This window comes from Neoarius graeffei, chromosome 13, assembly GCF_027579695.1.
Source record: "Neoarius graeffei isolate fNeoGra1 chromosome 13, fNeoGra1.pri, whole genome shotgun sequence".
Classification (NCBI taxonomy): Eukaryota; Metazoa; Chordata; class Actinopteri; order Siluriformes; family Ariidae; genus Neoarius; species Neoarius graeffei.
This window is the reverse complement of record NC_083581.1, coordinates 71876864-71900987: the sequence shown is the minus strand read 5'-3', so window position 1 is coordinate 71900987 and position 24124 is coordinate 71876864. Positions and strand designations below refer to the sequence as shown.

At 41.6% G+C, this 24124-nt stretch overlaps 1 protein-coding gene across 3 annotated transcripts in view; it reads left to right on the top strand.

Moving 5' to 3' along the window:
- Nucleotides 1-14054, top strand: part of b4galnt1a (beta-1,4-N-acetyl-galactosaminyl transferase 1a) — a 60032-nt gene extending 45978 nt beyond the window's left edge. For all 3 annotated transcript variants that reach the window (XM_060938481.1, XM_060938480.1, XM_060938479.1), the window contains 4 exons: nt 52-239; nt 8979-9119; nt 13402-13639; nt 13780-14054. In XM_060938481.1, coding sequence (XP_060794464.1) covers nt 52-239; nt 8979-9119; nt 13402-13639; nt 13780-13991 — 779 coding nt within the window. In that variant the 3' untranslated portion in view covers nt 13992-14054. The remainder of the gene's footprint in view (nt 1-51; nt 240-8978; nt 9120-13401; nt 13640-13779) is intronic.
- The last annotated feature ends 10070 nt before the right edge of the window (nt 14055-24124 follow it).

The window sequence follows — 24124 nt, the reverse complement described above, 5'->3', positions numbered from 1 at the left end:
TTCAAAATGATTAATATGTTTGTTTCTTTATTTTTCCCCCTCCTCTTCTAGAATACAACATAAGCTCGCTTGTCACCATTGCTACAAAAACATTTCTGCGTTACGACAAGCTTCAGGATTTGATTGACAGCATTCGAAAGTTCTATCCAACGGTCACGATAGTTATAGCTGATGACAGCGAGCATCCGAAGCCTGTAACTGGCCCCTACGTAGAGCATTACACCATGCCTTTTAAAAAGGTAAAGAGTTTTGCTTGTCTAGAATGAATTTCAAAGGGTTACCATAAAATGGGTCGGATTAGCAGTGAATTTAATTGAATACATTTAATTTTAAAATGTCTCGTGCCTAATTTCACCTACCTGAATGAGGGATAGATGGCAAATAAATTAGAGACCTGATATTCAAAACAGTGTCAAAATACTGACTCAAATTACAAACTGTTTGTTTGCTCAAGTTTGACAAAGTGAAATAATTTTAATCAACTCCCAAATCAGTAACCATGCCGGTAGTCTCATTGCCTGTGGTCACAAGAAACTGATAAAGTCAAATTCACTGCCATGTCCATGCAATGCATCACACGCACACAGTACACGATGCTGCAAAATGGTGATCTAATCAAGTGCACAAGCCAACACGTAGTTTGTATAACGACGCATATACTAGGGATTGTGTAGTCTAGTCAACTAATAAATTCACTCGTCTTTGTTGTGGGGATGTCGACTAGTCTGGGCAGTGGAAAAATGGTGATTTAGACGGTAAGGATACGCATGTAGGCAGACTGTATAGAGCACAGCTAAGAAAAGCTATAAAGAAATGTACTTTGTTGAAACAAGTCTCTCAGTATTGGAGCCCTACAGGAGTTTAGCAGAATAGCAATTTAAAAAAAATTCAAAGTCCTAATAGAAATAATTGAGATGTGCATGCATTGTCTCGGGGGAGCCCTTATCAAAAAGAATTGTACTTCAAGTTCATTTTATTAAGTCGACTTAAGTAAAGTTAAAGTATATTTCCTTAAGTATACTGATATCAATGTACTTGCAGTATACTTGTAAGTAAACTAACCTAATACTTCTTGGGACTAAATCGGCCCAATTTTAGTTTATAAAAAAAGTATACTTTAAGTCTAAGAGAAGTAAACTCTGAGTATACAACTATTATTTTGTACTGCAAGTAGACCAGAAGTAAACTTGTATACAACCCCGATTCCAAAAAAGTTGGGACAAAGTACAAATTGTAAATAAAAATGGAATGCAATGATGTGGAAGTTTCAAAATTCCATATTTTATTCAGAATAGAACATAGATGACCAATCAAATGTTTAAACTGAGAAAATGTATCATTTAAAGAGAAAAATTAGGTGATTTTTTTTTTAATTTCATGACAACACACCTCAAAAAAGTTGGGACAAGGCCATGTTTACCACTGTGAGACATCCCCTTTTCTCTTTACAACAGTCTGTAAACGTCTGGGGACTGAGGAGACAAGTTGCTCAAGTTTAGGGATAGGAATGTTAACCCATTCTTGTCTAATGTAGGATTCTAGTTGCTCAACTGTCTTAGGTCTTTTTTGTCGTATCTTCCGTTTTATGATGCGCCAAATGTTTTCTATGGGTGAAAGATCTGGACTGCAGCCTGGCCAGTTCAGTACCCGGACCCTTCTTCTACGCAGCCATGATGCTGTAATTGATGCAGTATGTGGTTTGGCATTGTCATGTTGGAAAATGCAAGGTCTTCCTTGAAAGAGACGTCGTATGGATGGGAGCATATGTTGCTCTAGAACCTGGATATACCTTTCAGCATTGATGGTGTCTTTCCAGATGTGTAAGCTGCCCATGCCACACGCACTAATGCAACCCCATACCATCAGAGATGCAGGCTTCTGAACTGAGCGCTGATAACAACTCGGGTCGTCCTTCTCCTCTTTAGTCCGAATGACACGGCGTCCCTGATTTCCATAAAGAACTTCAAATTTTGATTAGTCTGACCACAGAACAGTTTTCCACTTTGCCACAGTCCATTTTAAATGAGCCTTGGCCCAGAGAAGACGTCTGCGCTTCTGGATTATGTTTAGATACGGCTTCTTCTTTGAACTATAGAGTTTTAGCTGGCAACGGCAGATGGCACAGTGAATTGTGTTCACAGATAATGTTCCCTGGAAATATTCCTGAGCCCATTTTGTGATTTCCAATACAGAAGCATGCCTGTATGTGATGCAGTGCCGTCTAAGGGCCCGAAGATCACGGACACCCAGTATGGTTTTCCGGCCTTGACCCTTACGCACAGAGATTCTTCCAGATTCTCTGAATCTTTTGATGATATTATGCACTGTAGATGATGATATGTTCAAACTCTTTGCAATTTTACACTGTCGAACTCCTTTCTGATATTGCTCCACTATTTGTCGGCGCAGAATTAGGGGGATTGGTGATCCTCTTCCCATCTTTACTTCTGAGAGCCACTGCCACTCCAAGATGCTCTTTTTATACCCAGTCATGTTAATGACCTATTGCTAATTGACCTAATGAGTTGCAGTTTGGTCCTCCAGCTGTTCTTTTTTTGTACCTTTAACTTTTCCAGCCTCTTATTGCCCCTGTCCCAACTTTTTTGAGATGTGTTGCTGTCATGAAATTTCAAATGAGCCAATATTTGGCATGAAATTTCAAAATGTCTCACTTTCGACATTTGATATGTTGTCTATGTTCTATTGTGAATACAATATCAGTTTTTGAGATGTGTAAATTATTGCATTCTGTTTTTATTTACAATTTGTACTTTGTCCCGACTTTTTTGGAATCGGGCTTGTACTAATAGTTTACTAGTTCTATACTTGTAGTCCACTCTTTAGTTTACAAAAGCATACTTCATAGGATACTACTATGAGTTGACCTTGTTTTATACTTTTAGTCCACGTTTTAGTTTATAAAAGTATACTTTAGAGCATATTGGAAATATACTATTAGTTACTGGTTATATACATCTAGTCTATGCTTTAGTTTTGAAGTACACTGCAATTACCCTTCTAGGTATACTATTAGTTTTCTAGCCCTAACCCTTACCTCATGCACACTACCAGTAGACAACTCAAGTGTTTTGTACCTTAAGTTACAGTGAAGTTATAAAGGTAAGAATGCAGATTTAAAAGATGGGATTTAAAACATGCTGCCGTATATCACAAAGAAGCTAATGTGTGTGAAAAAGAAGTATTTTATAGGCTACTATTAAAAGGATAAGCACAACTACAGGGCAAGTCCACTTAAACATAAGGCACAAATATTTTAATACTTTATTGCACTTTTGTTAAGTATATCTTGATCAAAATTTTAAGTATAAGCTTAATATACTTAGACTTTTCAATATACTTTTTCAGTATAAGCCAAGTATACTTATGTATAACTTTATTAAGTACTGTATATCTCTAAGTAAATAAAAAGTAAACTGAAAGCATACCCTTTTATTTTTAGTTTAAAAGAAGTATACTACTGTAGAGGCACACCTGAATACACTTCTTTTTTGTAAGGGAGGGGGTGGAGCGCAAGCAGCAGTATTGAACATGGGAAAGGGTGACGTTAAATCTGCAGTCTGCTGCGTAAGACTACACTGGAAAAAAGTCTTCCTGCTATAATGAACCATTATTAGTTTGCATGAAATGTCTCTCGCACACACTCTTTTAATCCCATTCCTACCTGCTCCTGAAGGAACTTCGCCCACAGTTATTTGTCATCCTTCAATACTAAATACAATTTCAGTAAAACCTTGCAGGGCGACACGGTGGTGTAGTGGTTAGCGCTGTCGCCTCACAGCAAGAAGGTCCTGGGTTCGAGCCCCGGGGCCGGCGAGGGCCTTTCTGTGTGGAGTTTGCATGTTCTCCTCGTGTCCGCGTGGGTTTCCTCCGGGTGCTCCGGTTTCCCCCACAGTCCAAAGACATGCAGGTTAGGTTAACTGGTGACTCTAAATTGAGCGTAGGTGTGAATGTGAGTGTGAATGTGTCTATGTGTCAGCCCTGTGATGACCTGGCGACTTGTCCAGGGTGTACCCCGCCTTTCGCCCGTAGTCAGCTGGGATAGGCTCCAGCTTGCCTGCGACCCTGTAGAAGGATAAAGCGGCTAGAGATAATGAGATGAGATGAGATAAAACCTTGCACCGTGGCGGCTTTGGCCAGCGCTGTGTAAAAGTTACATCTCGTTATTCATCCCTAGTTAAGAGTCCGATCCAGACTAGCTTTTTTTTTTTCCCCCAGAGGCCAGATTTGAACATGATTGAAAATCCATCCAGACAACGCAGTTGAACCAATACTAGTACAAACTACAAGTAAAAAATTGTCATCGTGCAACCCCTAACATACAGTCACGAGGAAAAGAAAGTACACCCCCTTTCAATTCTATATTTTTATATATTATAGACATATAAGCGTTCTGCTGGGAAATGCACCACTCGTATTTTTCATATGTGCTCCATCTGGGAGATGGAGAACCAAAACCGTGACACAAGTCTCTAATATATGTCTTTCTTTGGTATGGTATTCTTTCTTTTCCCCATGAATGTACTGTATGCTCAGGTACCAGTTTATTTGATTACCTTATCTTATTCAAACGTTCGCTGGCCATTTTATCAGCTACACCATCATACACCATCATATAAGGATACAATGCTTCAGTCAGGCTCTACATTTGAGATCAAGTGATATTTGGGTTGCTAAAAACCCCGTTTAGCTCATTTAAATACAAGTTAGCATGGCCTCCACAAACTGTAGCATTCATTTTTGCCAGTAGCTGCTAGCTACATGATGACTAATTATTTAAAGTGTGTGTGTGTTTTAGTCTATTCATGCTAGTTCCGGGTTCGCCGGTTTACTAGCCCGTTACAGACTTTATCTTGAGATTAATGGTTATGTTTTTATCTCTGCTTCACTGCTTTTGATATAACATTAACTGCTTCCATTCCGAACCTGTCTTTGTTGCAGACATTTAAATGTACTGATGCATGTTGGTTGATGATCTTCATTTTAAAATTCATTTAAGGTTTAAAGGTAGACTGCCTTTCAGATTTTTCAAGTGTAGGTTACAAAAAGAATTTTCCCTGACACCCACTTATTTTTAGTGGTCCAAAAGCTACTGAATTTGAGTCACAGACTTCCAGTTTTATTTTTATTTTTTTAAATAGAACGATTAATGAATTAAAGGTCACGTGGCCCTAAATTCGCCACTATTTTTTTCCTGCTTCAGCATAACCCAATTCAAGATACTACGTTATGCATCGTGTGGTGGGCTTTACCCGTTCATGCAAGGCATTGTGGGATACAAATTTGAATCAGGAGAGAAAAACGGAGGACGTGAGTGTGCGAATGAAACATGAAAGACCGACTACAGTAACGGAAAGCGAGAAGAAAAGACATTGTTTTATATGAAGGAAAGGAACACAGGACCAAACTAATAATAAATATTGGCAGTCAGCGAGCACCTCGGTGTGATCAGCTGATCGTTTAGCGACAATGATGGAACGGTCAGTGCACGGTCAAAGGTACAGTGCCTTGCAAAAGTATTCATCCCCCTTGTTGTTTGTCCTGTTTTGTTGCATTACAAGCTGGAATTAAAATGGATTTTTGGAGGGTTAGCAACATTTTGATTTACAAAAAATGCCTACCACTTTAAAGGTGCACATTGTTGTTTTGTTGTGACACAAACAATAAGATGAAAAAAAAACAGAAATCTGGAGTGTGCATAGGTATTCACCACCCAAAGTCAATACTTTGTAGAGCCACCTTTTGCTGCAATTACAGCTGCAAGTCTCATGGGGTTTGTCTCTATTAGCTTAACACATCTAGCCACTGGGATTTTTGCCCATTCCTCAAGGCAAAACTGCTCCAACTCCTTCAAGTTAGATGGGTTGCGTTGGTGTACAGCAATCTTCAAGTTATGCCACAGATTCTCAATTGGATTGAGGTCTGGGCTTTGGTTAGGACATTCCAAAACATTTAAATGTTTCCCTTTAAACAACTCCAGTGTAGCTTTAGCAGTATGTTTAGGGTCTGCTAGACCATGAACCTTCGTTCCAGTCTGAAACCTCTGGCTGGCTCAAACAGGTTTTCCTCCAGAATTGCCCTGTATTTAGTGCCATCCACCTTTCCTTCAGTCCTGACCAGCTTTCCTGTCCCTGCAGATGAAAAACATCCCCACAGCATGATGCTGCCACCACCATGCTTCACTGTAGGAATGGTGTTCTCAGGCTGTTGGGTTTGCGCCACACATGGCATTTCCCCTGATGGACAAAAAGTTACATTTTTGTCTCATTTGGCCAGAGAATCTTCTTCCATGTGTTTGGGGAGTCTGCCACATGCTGTTGGGCAAACTCCAAATGTGAGGGTTTTTTTAAAGCAATTTTTTTTTCTTTTTTTTCTGGCCACTCTTCCATAAAGTCCCGCTCTGTGGAGTGTACAACTAAAAGTCGTCCTATGGACAGATGCTCCCATCTCCACTGTGGATCTTTGCAGCTTCTTTGGTGTCTTTGTTGCATCTCTGATCAATGCCCTCCTTGCCCGGTCTGAGAGTTTTGGTGGACGACCTTCTCTTGTCAGGTTTGTAGTGGTGCCATATTCTTTCCATTTTGCTATAATGGATTTAATGGTGCTCCGTGGGATATTCAAAGTTTGGGATATTTTTTATAACCCAACCCTGATCTATACTTCTCCACAACTTTGTCTCTGACCTGTTTGAAGGCTCCTTGGTTTTCATGTTGCTTGCTTAGTAGTGTTGCAGAGTCAGGGTCCTTCCAGAACAGGTTGATTTATACAGACATCATGTGACAGATCATGTGACACTTTGATTGCACACAGGTGGATCTTAATCAACTAATTATGTGTCTTATGAAGTGAATTGGTTGGAGCAACTCTTATTTAGGGATTTCATATGAGGGGGGGTGAATACGTATGCACACTCCAGATTTCTGTTTTTTCATCTTAATTATTGTGTGTGTCACAATAAAACAACAATTTTCACCTTTTAAAGTGGTCGGCATTTTGTGTAAATCAAATGGTGCTCCCTCCAAAAATCCATTTTAATTCCAGCTTGGAATGCGACAAAACAGGACAAACACCACGGGGGATGAATAGTTTTTACAAGACACTGTAAACCTGTAGATGGCAGTAATGCAACACTGTGGATGCCAGCTGCTGTAAAACCTAAAAGAAGAAGAAGGAGGTAAACCTGTGCATGCGCACATGGACTTCCTCTGTCTGCTTGACTGCACGAGGCAAGCGATTTCATGCACACTATTTGCTTTAATCCCCTCAAATTAAATAACTTCCCAGCCACAGAATGGCCTGGTTTTTTGTGCAGGGATGAGAATTTTCCGCCGATTGGCGGATTTCCGACTTTTTCAGACCAAAATGATCGTTTTTGAGATCGATGTAAATCCGTTGAGAAATTTTTTTTTTTTTTTTTGGGGGGGGGATGATTAACGATCTGTGGTCACCTTATAACACAGACATCCCAAGTCTCCCGGAAGTTCCCGGAGTCTCCTGCATATTGATAGAAGCGAGCAAGAGCGTGCGCGCGCATCTTAGAATGTGCGCGCGCGAGGGAGACTGTATGCAGTGTTGCCAGATACTGCTGACGTTTTCCAGCCCAAAATATGTTCAAAACCCCGCCAAAATGCACTTAAAAGCACCCAATCTGGCAACACTGCCTGTGTGCCTGTTCATGTAGCGCATGCCAGACAAAGAGCATCTTGATTGGCTTATTTTGCTGAGTAACCCAATCAGCTTTCAGTGTGGGTGGGCTTTTATCTCTTTTCTCGAGGACCGGAGTTTGAGTCAGTGCAGCCTACAGGATCGGCATGGCAGAGAGAGCGCGCGCGCCCCCAAAAATACATATCAATTACACGTCATATATAAGTGTGTATCTTTTTATAAATGGGGTTAGCTTATCTAATGTAGCATGTTGGGGAGAATCATAGTCTCATATCTATATTTCTGATAAAATTTTAGGTATGATACCGTGTATAACTCTCCTACTTATTGCTCATTTCATAGGGAGACGGAATTGCTGGTATGTGCCGCGCGGGAGCGTCTGCCCAAATTTTTTAGGCTGAGATGAACTTATAGTTTTTGATTTAAAAAAAATTTCCAGTATGTAATGCCAATTGTACACGCCTGTTCTTTAATTCAAAATCACCATCTTGATCTTCAGATTGACCATATGGTATATGCATTACATTACACAACATCCTGTCCAGATAAAACCTAGTTAGTACACACAGCAGTTGAAAGGGAAGTGATAAGTGATGTTGAAAGTTGCCTGCTTAATATGCAAGACCTCCTGCTACCATGATAACATCAGAAGAAAGCTTAAGAGAATTATATGATAGAAGTTTTTTCTGGTTTGCACTTCATTTTAAAGGATTAGAGTATTCAAAGATGAATCACAAAAATGCAGAAATGTAATACTGTCGAGCTCGTTTATATTAAAAGGTGCATTGATTTTTTGAAATAATCAAATGTGAATTGATTAAAAACAAGTCTCTTGTACCATATTAATCATTTTCACCTGGGAGTCCACCAAGAAGGGGAATTTATTTCCAAATACATTGCAAATTTTTGCTGATAAAATGAATGGTTTTGGGGTGGTAAAAAAAAAAATAGCCAAAAATAATTAGCCCCATGGGCCCCCCCCCCCCCCCCGTGCCCCGCCCCGGTTTTTTCAGACTTTTAAAATATTTTTCATTCTCATCCCTGTTTGTGACATATTACAGAAATAAACATGTATCACAATGACCACATTTCAGAGAAAACTAAATTTCACTGATTTTATGAAATCGAAAGGCCGTCTAGCTTTAAGATTGATTTGTTTGAAAAGGATAGCATTTTGACATGCATTAAAGCATTAAATATTTTTTGACCAGGTTGTCCGTGTAGTTCTTGTGAAGGGAACAAATGTTTCAATACTTGCTGAACATCATAACTGACCTTTTTAAACTTTCCAACAGGGCTGGTTTGCTGGACGTAATCTCGCGGTGTCTCAGGTGACGACCAAGTATGTGCTGTGGGTGGATGACGACTTTATCTTCACCTCGAACACGAGGTTGGAGAAAATGGTAGATGTGTTAGAGCGCACCAGTTTAGACCTGGTAAGAGGAACACTTACTTTATTTATTTATTTATTTATTTATTTAGCACTTTGCCTTTGCCTCTGGGTTATGCTAATAACCTAAGTCAGCTTGGTCATAACAAACCTTTTTTTAATTGTTGCCAATTTATTTACATTCTCCATCAGCAAAGCAGCAGTGTGCAAGCAAGTGCTCATGTTCAAGTCAATTCAACCGTAGCTGCTTTGTTTCTCACACTTTTTTTTTTTGTCCTTTCTTTCAACTGATGCTTGTGTGCACAGGTGTTATATCCTGTCATTGTGCAGCCTCCCTGCAGTAAAGTGCTGATAATTTCACTGAATCACTAAATAATTCAAAATGGTTGTTCCATTTTGAAAAATGTTCACGGTATGATTCCTGGTTGCACTGTTTGTAAAAAAAAAAAAAAAAAAAAAAACATTGGTTCCTGTTCACCTGCTCGAATGTCCAGTGTGAGGAAAGCATCAAGAAAATGTACGTTGCACTCACACTCAGTGTTTCAAGCAGTTTCGTGCTTTTTCGTCTCCCAAAGATCTTTATGCTACTGCTGCAAGATTTTTTCTGTCTTGCACTCCTCCCTTTAAACTGCATTTACAACATCTGTTAAATGTCATTGTCATTTAATGCACCTCCTTGTAGTTATAAAAGAAGTTGTCTTTATTTTTGTCACATGTACACTCAAGCACAGTGAAGGTCCTCCTCTGCATTTCACCCATTTGAAGCAGCGAACACACGTGAGCAATGAGCACACGCACATACCCAGAGCAGTGGGCAGCTATGCTACAGCACCTGGGGAGTAGTTAAGGGTTAGGTGCCTTGCGCAAGGGCACTTCAGCCAGTGTTGTAGTCAAGTCACTAAACCTCGAGTCCAGTCTCGAGTCCCCAGTGTTCAAGTCCAAGTCATTAAAAAAAATTCCGAGTCGAGTCCACTATTGATCCAAGTTGAGTCCGAGAACAAGACTCCAACCGCACCATTTGACGGTGGCTGTTTCAGCACCATTAACATGAGTTTGTTCCTGAACATGATGTATAAACAGGTGAATGTGCTTCTCTTTATCAGGGAGTGTGAAGTATTCGGTCAGAGATGGTTGGGAGACGGATGTAAGTGCAGAAGGTGTGTTTATTAATACAAGTGAAGACGGTAAACAATCCAGAACGGCAGGCAAAATTGTAAAACGGCGCAACAGGCAATAGATCGAGTGAGGCACAAACAGGCTATCGTAGACTCGGCAGAACCAAAGACAAGAAACCACAAATCAGGGATCAGGAAATAAGGCTTGGTAATGTGTCAGCAACGCAATTTAATACTTTGCAAAGTAAGAGTGTTTTCACAGTTTTTATACAGGTGCACTGATTGCGCCTTAATCCTGTGCAGGTGTGAGTCGTTTACATGAGAGTCCGCTTGTGACGCGTGCGCTGTCCGGAGTGCGCCCGAAAGTGTATCTGATGCACGTGCCAAGACACACAGGTGTGACACTCTTGCACGAAATTGGTACAAAAATTAATGTAGCTATAAATATCTTCTGCCAAATTATTATGGCATGTTACAAAAAAATAAAGAAAAAAATCAGAGCCCTAGCCTCCAATTTACAAGTTTGAATGCAGTTAATGCACACATCCGAGTCACCAGTGCTCAAGTCCAAGTCGAGTTACGAGTCCTTAAAATCAGGGTACGAGTTAGACTAGAGTACTGCAAGCCTGACTTTAGCCATGATACAGAGGGAGGGGAAAGTGCTGTTCATTCACTGATCTCCCTTCACATTTTCCTGGCAGTCTTGGGAATCAAACCGATGACCCTTTGGGCCCAGGCCTGCTTCTCTAACCTTCAGGCCATGGATTATATTATGATCTGCAAAACAGACCATTTCCTTTTCCATCCCGTTACGTAAACATAATGTCAATTAATGCTTATGTATGTACATTATCAAAAATTTAATTCTATACATGGGATTTCAGCTGCTGCTGCTACTGTCATTCTTGCTTGCTAACTACAGTCGTTTGTACAAATGCTTTTGTGACTGAAACGTTGCATATAATTGAATGTCCATCATCATCCCATATAATCCCCTCAAGGGGGGGTCGGGTTTCCGTATAGCCACTCTCCATTTTTGTCGATCACTCACTCATCCTGGTCGAGTCAATCTGCTGAGCATCCTCTTTGAGATCCCCCCCCCCCATCTTTTCTTTGGGTGTCCTCTGGTTCTCTTCCCTATCTCCGTTCTTTCTGCTACCCATCTAATTATTTCTGATGGATCTCTTCTCTTTGTGTCCATACCACCAAAGTCTGCTCTCTTGTATCTTCTCTCTCAACTGTCTAACTTTTGTTCTTTCTCTGATGGTCTTTATAGCTCTGAGGAACCTCATCTCTGCTACCTCTAGTTTGTTGAGTTGGTTCTTCTTCACTGGTCATACTTCTGCTCCAGAGAGTAGGGTTGGTCTTACTATTGTTTTGGTACACTCTACTTTTCAGTCTCTCTTGGAAGTCCTTTTGTCATAAACCACTCCCCCAACTCTCCTCCTTGGATTTCACATTCCAACGCTCCGTTGTTCTGGATCCAACCACCGAGATACTTAAAGGCAGTGGTCTCAGCAAGTTGGTGCTCTCCTACCCTGATGGTCCACTGGGGCTGGGAGTGAGGGTTATTTTGATACTTTCATTACTTCCGTTTTGGCTTTGCTCATCTTCATCCCATGTGCTGTCAATTTGTCATACCAGATGGAGACCATTTCCTGGAGTTCTTCACTGTTGGTACTCTGGGCAATATTGTCTGTGTATATGATTTTACCCATTCTCTCAGTTGGGATGCTGTGGCTGATGTAATCCATACAGTATGAGGCCCAGTGGAAGGGAAACTTTCCAGCCAGCCAACTCTCTTAACTTCCTAGTATTACCCGAGTTACTGAAATCTTAATGAGATCAAGATGAGTGAGTAATGAATTTAGGATGTTAAAAGGAGAGAGAGAGAGAGAGAGAGAGAGAGAGAGAGCATGCAACTTATGGATTAACCAATTTTTAAATCAACAAACAAATGATAGAGAACCAAGATTCAGTGTATACACTTCATTTAACTTCATACAACTTCACTTCTTACTAATTCCTAAGACTTAAACTTCTGTTTGCCCAATGCCTTTTCTTACTGCAGAGGAAGTTTGTCTTCTGTCTGAAGTTGGAGGCTCGAGGAAGTTGCGCGCGCTTCCTGAGGTCAGAAGTCTTCGGTGAGGGAGAGAGAAGTTCTGAAGCTTTCTTTGGTGATCTTCGTAGTTGATAAGACAAAGTCTTTGTTCAACACCGTGCACGGATTTAAAAGAAAGAAAAGAGAAGAGCTCTTTAGAAAACTGCCTTTGCTCGCAGCCGCGTACGCGTTTAAAAGACAAGTGATACTTGCAAACCGGTTAATAACTCGCTTGAGTTGATGATCGCATGTTTCCGATATCTACTTTGATCAGGAGCAGATTAAAGAAGGAAACGCGCTGTTTAGACGTCTGATGGTGAGTTCTCTTTATCTGGTCAGTCTCGTTCAGAGTCCGAAGTGAAAGGGCAAAGATGGCTGTGTTCCAAGTCCTTTTGTTGAAACCTGAGGAATGTGTACATGATCCCACCCAGGCGTGACGTAGTCAACGCGGAAGTTGCCTGGGAATTGTAGTTCTGACACAAGATGGCGGCATGATACCTACAGTAGCTTAATTTTTTTCATTTTGGCTGAACATAAGATCATTTGCAGGTTTGTGAAATGTCTTCATGAATCAAAACCTCAAAACAAATGAATTAATTGCTACCAACAAGAGCAAGTATGCTCAAGACCCTACAACAAGATGTCCACACAATGTTTCTCTGCTTGAAAGTGACCCTTCTCTACATTTCATTCACTGTAGTGTAAGTGGGGCAGCATGGTGGGGTCATGGTTAGCACTGTTGCCTCACAACAAGAAGGTTCTGGGTTCAAGCCCAGTGGCTGACAAGGGCCTTTCTGTGTGGAGTTCGCATGTTCTCCCTGTGTCTGTGTGGGTTTCCTCCGGATGCTCCGGTTTCCCCCACAGTCCAAAGACATGCAGATTAGGCTAATTGGTGACTCTACATTGACCGTAAATGTGAATGGTTGGTTGCCTCTATGTGTCAACCCTACGATGATCTGGCGACTTGTCCAGGGTGTACCCTGCCTCTTGCCCATAGTCAGCTGGGATAGGCTCCAGCTTGCCTGCGACCTTGCACAGAATAAGCGGTTAGGGATAATGGATGGATGTAGTGTAAGTGTGTGGTTTTTGTGTGTGTTTTTGCATGCACCCAGGTGGGAGGGGCAGTCAGGGAGGTGACAGGATACACCGCCAACTACCGCCATATCATTTCGACAGAAAAAGGTGGAGAAGACGGAGACTGTTTACACATGAGGAGGGGCTTCCATCATACCCTTGAAGGTTTTCCTAATTGTGTGGTCGCGGATGCTGTAATCAATTTCTTCATGGCGCTTACCGACAAGGTGCGGCAAGTGGGCTTTGACCCTCGTCTGGCACGGGTTGCACACCTAGGTAAGCATTTTCATGTCGATTTAAACATTTATCACATTTATTTGTTGTTTATTATTATCTACAATGTCCGATGTGATGCTGTTGATTTAGTGGCTGGGAAGGTTTCCTTTTATGCTCATGAATATCTCCTTCCATTCTAGAGTTTTTTGTTGATGGCCTTGGTATTCTTCATGTGGGTTCCTGTGATGATGTTATAGTCAACCATGCATCCAAGATCAAAGGAATGTTGCCGTGGGGACAATCGGAAACCGATAAGGCCTATTCCAAGTTCCGTTATGCCAACTATTCAAGCAACCAGAATGCTCTTTTTTACTTCAAGAACCACTTCAAATGCCTGACCAGTAATAACTAACTGTGATCCTAAACTTTTTTGCACTATTCAGTGTGCCTTGCCTATTAAATGTATTGTGCCTAATTAGATTTTCTCTTTAGACTTCTTTAAGTCATCACATTATATGCAAATTTGAGGACCAAACATGGCCATGTGAGTAAATAACTCCTACACCATACAAATGAGATCAGAAGTTTACATACACTCATCATGGACATGAATAAGCTTTCAGTGGTTTCTTTGAATTGTTCTTTTTCTGGAGAATTATTGTGCAACATATGGCTTTAATAAGCCCTGTGATGACCTGGCGACTTGTCCAGGGTGTACCCCGCCTTTCGCCCATAGTCAGCTGGGATAGGCTCCAGCTTGCCTGCGACCCTGTAGAACAGGATAAAGCGGCTAGAGATGATATGAGATTTTCTGAAATCAGTACAGGGTCAAAAATATACGTACACCCACTTAGATTATTAATTCAGTGATGCTGAAAATTTCAAAATGTCTCAACTTGCCAAGGTCACTTCCTGTTGATCATGACTGACTAAAACTGCTAGCTTCTCTGTGCCAACATAAAACGGGTTTGTTTGATGGCACTTGTCGTTTTGACCAACACACAGTACAATGGGAAAGTCCAAGGAGCTCAGTGCAGATCTGTGAAATAGCATCATAGATTTACACAATACAGGAATGTTTCTTGGAGCTGTTTCTCAACAACTGCAGATTACAAGCTCATCATTTCAAACATTTATACATACTGTAAGTACAAGTTTTTGGGGAGTGTGGCCACTTTGAAAGACGACGACCTAAACTGTCACCCTCAGCTGAGATGAAATTGGCTGGATGATCAGTAACTACACAGGAACCACCAAGGCACAGGCCTGCCATGAACTGGAAGCTGCTGGAACACCATTATCACTGTTTACAGTCAAACAAATTTTACATCGCCACGGACTGAGGGGTTGCAATCCGAGAAAAAAGCCCCTGCTCCAAAATCAATACCTTCAAGCTTGACTTAAAGATTGCAGCTGATCACATTGATGAAGAAAAAGCCTTCTGTTGGAAAGTTTAACCACAATGACCAGAGGCATGTTTGGAGGAGCAAGCATGAGGCATTCAAGCCCAAGAACACTGTACCAGCTGTTAAGCATGGTGGTGGTAGCATCATGCGCCGAGGCTATTGTGGTGCATTCTATAAAGTGCATGGCATCATAAAAAAGGAGGGTTACCTCCAGAATTCTTCAGCATAACCTCAAACGATCAGTTCATCTGTTGAAACTTTGACATAATTGGGTGTTCCAGCAGCACAGTGACCCCAAGCACACATCAAATCCAGTTGTGGAATGGATAAAGCAGGTTAATGTTAAGCTTTTGGAATAGCCTGACATCAGCGCTATGGGAAATGTGTGGGCGGTGCTTACAATTCAGGTCCGTGCCACGAAAGCAACAAAATTAATTGAATTCTGCCAAGAAGAGTGGCCAAATATCCAACAAGAATTCTGCGACAAGCTTGTTAATGGCTACCAGAAGTGTCTGGTCAATGTGAAACTGGTGTCCTGTATGTATGTTTTTGTTTGTTGACCTTGTGTTGATTTCAGAAAACTCAAAATAAATTAAAACAAGTTCTTGCTTTTTATTTATTTACGGGGGAAGGCATGGCCTAATGGTTAGAGAAGCAGCTTTGGGACCAAAGGGTCGCTGGTTCAATTCCCTGGACCAGTAGGAATGGATGAAATGCTTAACCCCCAACTGCTCCCCAGGCTGCTCTGGATAAGAGTGTCTGCTAAATGCCATTAATGTAATGTAATTTATGTATGTATTTATTGGGGCCGCACGGTGGTGTAGTGGTTAGCGCTGTCGCCTCACAGCAAGAAGGTCCGGGTTCGAGCCCCGCGGCCGGCGAGGGCCTTTGTGTGGAGTTTGCATGTTCTCCCCGTGTCCGTGTGGGTTTCCTCCAGGTGCTCCGGTTTCCCCCACAGTCCAAAGACATGCAGGTTAGGTTAACTGGTGACTCTAAATTGACTGTAGGTGTGAATGGTTGTCTGTGTGTCAGCCCTGTGATGACCTGGCGACTTGTCCAGGGTGTACCCCACCTTTCACCCATAGTCAGCTGGGATAGGCTCCAGCTTGCCTGCGACCCTGTAGAACAGGATAAAGCGGCTAGAGATAATGAGATGAGATTTATTTTTATTAAAGATGTATGTGGTTCAAATCATTCTACCCCAGAAAAAGAACAGTTCAAATAAATAATTGAAAGTTCAATATTGCCAAGACATACATATCCATGATGTGTGTGTAAACTTCTGACCTCAACTGTACACTCTGGAAGCAAAGGAAAGCACATTTCAGATTTCTTATGTCTGTATGGACTCGTATTCCCCCCCCCCCCCCCCCCCCCCCCCGTGGCATGTTTAAAAGACACAAAAAAAAATTTAACTCTATAAAAATGTAACTCTATAAAATTTATTTACAATTTGTACTTTGTCCCAAAAAAGTTGGGACAAAGTACAAATTGTAAATAAAAACGGAATGCAATAATTTACAAATCTCAAAAACTGATATTGTATTCACAATAGAACATAGACAAAATATCAAATGTCGAAAGTGAGACATTTTGAAATTTCATGCCAAATATTGGCTCATTTGAAATTTCATGACAGCAACACATCTCAAAAAAGTTGGGACAGGGGCAATAAGAGGCTGGAAAAGTTAAAGGTACAAAAAAGGAACAGCTGGACGACCAAATTGCAACTCATTAGGTCAATTGGCAATAGGTCATTAACATGACTGGGTATAAAAAGAGCATCTTGGAGTGGCAGCGGCTCTCAGAAGTAAAGATGGGAAGAGGATCACCAATCCCCCTAATTCTGCGCCGACAAATAGTGGAGCAATATCAGAAAGGAGTTCGACAGTGTAAAATTGCAAAGAGTTTGAACATATCATCATCTACAGTGCATAATATCATCAAAAGATTCAGAGAATCTGGAAGAATCTCTGTGCGTAAGGGTCAAGGCTGGAAAACCATACTGGGTGCCCGTGATCTTCGGGCCCTTAGACAGCACTGCATCGCATACAGGCATGCTTCTGTATTGGAAATCACAAAATGGGCTCAGGAATATTTCCAGAGAACATTATCTGTGAACACAATTCACCGTGCCATCCGCCGTTGCCAGCTAAAACTCTATAGTTCAAAGAAGAAGCCGTATCTAAACATGATCCAGAAGCGCAGACGTCTTCTCTGGGCCAAGGCTCATTTAAAATGGACTGTGGCAAAGTGGAAAACTGTTCTGTGGTCAGACGAATCAAAATTTGATGTTCTTTATGGAAATCAGGGACGCCGTGTCATTCGGACTAAAGAGGAGAAGGACGACCCAAGTTATCAGCGCTCAGTTCAGAAGCCTGCATCTCTGATGGTATGGGGTTGCATTAGTGCGTGTGGCATGGGCAGCTTACACATCTGGAAAGACACCATCAATGCTGAAAGGTATATCCAGGTTCTAGAGCAACATATGCTCCCATCCAGACGGCATCTCTTTCAGGGAAGACCTTGCATTTTCCAACATGACAATGCCAAACCACATACTGCATCACTTACAGCATCATGGCTGCGTAGAAGAAGGGTCCGGGTACTGAACTGGCCAGCCTGCAGTCCAGATCTTTCACCCATAGAAAACATTTGGCGCATCATAAAACGGAAGATACGACAAAAAAGACCTAAGACAGTTGAGCAACTAGAATCCTACATTAGGCTGCTGGGCCATAGAAGGTTCACGCTGCACGCTGCATGTTGCACGCTGCACGCTACACGTTCACGTGAAGAACCGGACCCTGGGCCATTAAACTTCATGCTTGGATGTTCACGTGTTGCGTCTGTTCTACTTTGACCGAGTAACCAACAATATGGACTCTTCGGATGACGACGATTGCCTCATTCTGCTTTTACTGAGACAGAGGAAGAGAAAAAGGAACAGAATTTGGAGCCGAGAACACTTCCTTCTGAGAGAAACCCGTGGTGAATTTCACCGAACATTCTATAATCTGCTTGACAATCCCGATGAAGAACTATTTTTCAATTATACCATTCAATTATATTTTTTCTGAAGTTTTCCCCTGAAAGCATAGCGTTATCTCCCTAGACCCGTTCTGATTGGCTGGCGCGGCGGTGACCGCATGCATTGACTGGAATTTCCGTCTTCACGCCTAGAAAAGTGTGCATGTTCATTTCATGCTTCACGCGTGAAGTGTGCAGCGTGCAGCGTGCAACGTGAACGCCGTTCTATGGCCCAGAGCAAGTCATGCTACGTTTGTCCACTTTTCTTTACACGCGTGTAGCGTGCAGCGTGAACCTTCTATGGCCCAGCAGCCTTAGACAAGAATGGGTTAACATTCCTATCCCTAAACTTGAGCAACTTGTCTCCTCAGTCCCCAGACGTTTACAGACTGTTGTAAAGAGAAAAGGGGATGTCTCACAGTGGGAAACATGGCCTTGTCCCAACTTTTTTGAGATGTGTTGTCATGAAATTTAAAATCACCTAATTTTTCTCTTTAAATGATACATTTTCTCAGTTTAAACATTTGATGTCATCTATGTTCTATTCTGAATAAAATATGGAATTTTGAAACTTCCACATCATTGCATTCCATTTTTATTTACAATTTGTACTTTTGTCCCAACTTTTTTGGAATCAGGGTTGTAAATATTAATTCTTCGCTGGTATAATGGCACAGCAGGTAGTGTCCTTCACAGTTTCAGGGTCCTGTGTTGGATCTTGAGCTGAGGTTACTGTCATCTGTGCAGTGTTTCACACGTTCACTCCATGTTTTGTGTGAGTTTCCTCTGGGTTCTCCAGTTTGTTCAAAATCATGCAGCTAGGTGGATTTGCTCTACTAAATCACCCCGACTTGTGAACAAATGTGTGGATGTTTGTGGGCATGATGCCATGTGATGGACTGACGACATGTCCACAATGCCTTGCACCCAGGGTCACTGAGATGGGCTCTGGATCCACTGCAACCTGACCAGGATGTAGAGATTGAACATGAACGGATGGATGTTTTTCCAGAGCCCTGCCATTTTACATGTCTTATGTTGATGTTCAACTTCAGCCACTGGATGGAAGTATTGCATTAGAATTGTGTTGGATTTTTTGCATCCCCCTGCTGGCTGAAAGGCCCAAAGGGGAATTATGTCGTGCTGATGTCTGTCTGTCCGGCCCAGGAAAGGGTACTCGCTACCTGAAATCAACTCCTCTCACAATTTGTGGAGGAATTTCACGAAACTTGGCAGAAGGCTTTGTTATAGGACAGTAATGTGCATATTGCAATTTCGTTTGCAGTATATTATAGCAGAGGATATTGTGCTCTCAGAGCACTTTATTTTTAAATTTTAGTTCTGTTTATTTATATAACACACACACACACACACATACACATATATAAAATTTAAGAAACATATTTCTTAAAACACGAGTGCTTTACTGGGAAATACACCACTCATGTTTTTCATATGAAATACATCCCGGACCTGAGTAACACATTTTCCAATATCTTCATTTGTGACAAAATCGATACATTTTGATTAACTTACATAGTTTGTGAATGTGGGCCCGTTTACACGAGGACGCTGTCGGGTAAAAACGACTAAATATTTTATCGGAAGTGTCTTTCGTCTACACGGGGACGGCGTTTCCAAGGCTGAAAAACGGAAAAAATTGAAAACGCCTTCCAGAGTGGATAAGTTAAAAACAGCCCCCGTTGCATATCCGTCTAAACTACCCAATACGTGAAACTCTGCTCGGATCTGCTCACGTCGGGTCCGCGTTTACGTCATACATATGTCATATACTGTACATGCCATCCCGGGAAGTAAGAAAGTAAGTAAAAAAGTAAGAACATGTCTGATTACATTGATCCAACGGACCTTCAAGCTGCTCTGGCAGCTTTAATAAACGTCCAGGAGTCCTTCGAACATCTACCGGTATACCGAATCTGCACATATACAGTTAATGAACAGAGGCGGGTATAGTATGCTCTTACTTTTTTACTTACTTTCTTACTTACCATAGCCAGAGTAGTCAAAGTTTTCGTGGCGCAGATGTGCAGATCAGACAAGATGGAAGACGTTGCGCATGCGTGCAGACATAGCGGAGGTCTTTCACAGCACCACCTAGCCGCCTGGCATGCACATCCAATTGAATTCCACACATTTATGCGTCACCGTATAGACACGGATTTCCACCTTGAAACCGGTCGTGTAGACGCGGAAAAAAAGTGAGAACGAAAACGGACTTTTGCGTTTTTGTTTCAGACCGTCCCCGTGTAAAGTGGGCCTGTGTCTAATAAAAAAAAATACACAGTGGCTTGAAGTTATGATGTTTATCTTCTCGTATTGAAAAACTTGTATTTTTGATACAAAATACATCGCAGGTACGAGTGAAACATTTTCCCGATATTTCACTCTGATGGCGTCACTCCTCCCAGTGTTTTCCTGCTGACTAGACACGTGTTGTCAAAATGGCAAACCGGTTCAAAATTAAAATTCTTTTGATTAACTTGTGTAGTTTTTTGTGGATGTCTATATAATAAGAACAATATTACACGGTAGCGTGAAGATATGAAGCTTATCTTCTCGTGTTGAAAAAATATTTCATGAGCGAGTGCAGCTCATCTGTGATGTTTGCCACTTGGAGACAAACTTTGTGTCTTTGTCCCACCATGTAATCTCTCTCTCTCTCTCTCTCTCTCTCTCTCTCTCTCTCTCTCTCTCTCCACTCAATTATATAATATTAGTTATTCCCTGAAATCAAGTCGTACGTGAGCTGATAGCCGACGAGGTGCGTAGCAGCAAGTTGGCTATAAGCCATGTACAATGAGATTGAGTGGAATGACTGTTTTATTCTATCCACATTTCACTGGATTTAGAGAAATGGAGCATTTTTATTTTTTGCAAATTTGATAAATAAAAGCTTTATACAAAATGGCCGACAAAATCATTTCCGCTTAGAATGTAAACAAACCAGCGAAATGACAGTAGCAATTTGTGAAAAATGCGATAATTCTTGAAAAATAAATATGTTCTTACCATCAAATACTTTTATTCCAAATTTTGCTTTTTTTTGTTTTAGTATTTTTTGGGGTTTTGTTTTCGAGTAGAGTTTTTATTTCATCCTCTGTTGGTTCAGCAACACACACTGCTGTTTTCTTCTTCTTTAGTTTTTTTATTTTTGCCGGTTGGCAAACCAACTTAAAGGTGCATTACTTCCACTGACTGGGCTGGAGTCTGGAACAGGAGATATGGGGGGGGGGACTATTTTTTCCAATTGTTTGTTTCTTTTAAATACTTAGTGAGATATCTGACTTGATGTGCTCTGCCATTCTGTTTTTCTCTACTCACGGTATATGAGCTGATATCCTAGTCGTAGAGTAGCCGATCAGAGTGCGCGATTGCTCATATCCAGTGAGTGTGGATAGAATATAAATTTTGTTTTTGTGGTTTTATATTTTGTTGAATGAGATTTGGAAGAAAGACCATTCCTGAAGCTCCACTTTCACTGTTTGTTTTAACCATTTATGTGCTGTTTTGGGATGTCTCCTTAGCTGTTGACGGTTCCACCTATGGCCTAAACCACCTGGCAGATGCAGCAAAATTTCTGCCCGAAATATGCAATCAGTCTCCTGAAGAGCCCCTGAATCAGCTATTAAACAAAACTAAAATATTTAAGCCCTTTCTTTTCCCCCTTCTTCACCGTCCTCTGCACTGTGGAGTGGCTGTGCGTGTACTCATGGGACCAATTCTTGGCAGTTCTGCTTCAAACGTAGAACTTTTTGTTATGGCACTAATTGTGTTTTCATTCTATTTATTTATTTTTTTGTGTGTGGGGGGGGGATTTTTTTTTTTACATCTACGACCTGATTTGTGCAGGTCAATAACGGTCTGTTTTGAATTGAATGTAAAAGAATTGAATGTCTAAAGGAGTTTACATGTGTGCAACTTCATATTTACAGCAACAACAAAGTGTTTTGGGACTGAAAGTAAATTAAAATATTTTTAAAAAATGCTTTTTAAGAACTGTCCTTTGTTCCTCTATTGGTTTTGAAATATTCCTTAAAGGTGCTATATGTAGGATTTGGCCATCTGTCAAATTCATTCTCAACACTCCAAACAAATGGGGGTAATAATAGATCACCAGAAAGTTGGGTTGTCCACCTCCATTATAAGAAAAGAGGAAATGCACAGCCCTCTGCAATGTTGTGGGTTTAGCATCAAACTCCATCCCTTTACTGGCCAAGAGCAGTCAGCAGTGGTGGGAAACATCATTGTTTTGCTTCCATTTCTGTCAATTTATTTTTATCACCAAACATGGGTTCTCGCTGGGAACAGATGCTGTTTGATCATGTTCACTTGAGCTATTATTGCATTTATTGACTAGCTGTCCTTAATAACTGGGGGTTGTACCTTCAACATGATTGAGAAGAGGCTAGAATCTCATCTCATTATCTCTAGCCGCTTTATCCTGTTCCACAGGGTCGCAGGCAAACTGGAGCCTATCCCAGCTGACTACGGGCGAAAGGCGGGGTACACCCTGGACAAGTCGCCAGGTCATCACAGGGCTGACACATAGACACAGACAACCATTCACACTCACATTCACACCTACGCTCAATTTAGAGTCACCAGTTAACCTAACCTGCATGTCTTTGGACTGTGGGGGAGACCGGAGCACCCGGAGGAAACCCACGCGGACACGGGGAGAACATGCAAACTCCGCACAGAAAGGCCCTCGCCGGCCACGGGGCTCGAACCCGGACCTTCTTGCTATGAGGCAACAGTGCTAACCACTACACCACCGTGCCGCCCCAGAGGCTAGAATATGAGACTTTATTTCAGAAGATTGTTGTTAACCAGTTCAGCTCACGTTAATCTTACACTGGCCCTTCAGTCTATCCGGGCTGAAGCACTAACTATGCAACAACAACACATTTATTCATCATACCTACACTTAAGCACAGTGAAATTAGTCCTCTGCATTTAACCCATCTGAAGCAGTGAACACGAACACGCACACATGCATACCCAGAGCGGTGGGCAGCGATGCTACAGCACCCAGGGAGCAGCTGGGGGGTTAGGTTAGGTGCCTTCAGCCCAAGGGTGAGGGGAAACCCACACAAACATGGGGAGAACATGCAAACTCCACACAGAAAGGCCCCTGTTGGCTGCTGGGCTCAAACCCAGAACCTTTTTGCTGGGAAGCAACAGTGCTAATCACTACACCACCGTGCCACCCAATATGCTCTTGGGGCAGTGCCATTTCACCATCTCATGTTGGACCTAAGTGAAGAATGAAAGCTAGAGTCAGTGACTATCACCTCTTCTAAAGTGGTATTATGAGATTGGACTGGCCAGGGCTAGCTAGTTAGCATGCTAACATCAGTAGATGTCATTGCAACACCGTACATCGATGTCTTTGGCATAACGTCAAAACTTATTTCTTCACGTCCTGTTGATAATTTTAGTTATGCTTTTAAACTGAAATTCATACATTTTAGCACCTTTTTAAATGTGGTAGTCCGATATTTTTGAGCACATATAGTTGAGATAATACAATAAAATGTTGAAGCATGATGGGAATTGTGTGTGTTATAATTCCTAATGGAGCAGAGTCCAAAATATTACAGATAGATAGATAGATAGATAGATAGATAAACTTTATTTCAATAGGGTGGTCCATTCAGCACAGCTGGTACCCATAGGGGCTGTGCAAAACCAACAACGCAATACAAAATTAGACTCATTCATTACAATTTCAAAAATATATTGCAACCATCTTGAAAGTCTCATTAACATGATCCATCTGTTAGCCATAGCTGCTTATTCTGTGCAGGGTTGTAGGCAAGCTGGAGCCTATCCCAGCTGATTATGGGCGAAAGGCGGGGTTCATCCTGGACAAGTCGCCAGATCATCACAGGGCTGACATATAAACAACCATTCACACACCTTCGGTCAATTTAGAGCCACCAATTAGCCTAACCTGCATGTCTTTGGACTGTGGGGGAAACCGGAGCACCTGGAGGAAACCCACGCGGACACCATGCAAACTCCACACAGAAAGGCCCCTGTCGGCCACTGGGCTCGAACCCAGAACCTTCTTGCTGTGAGGCAA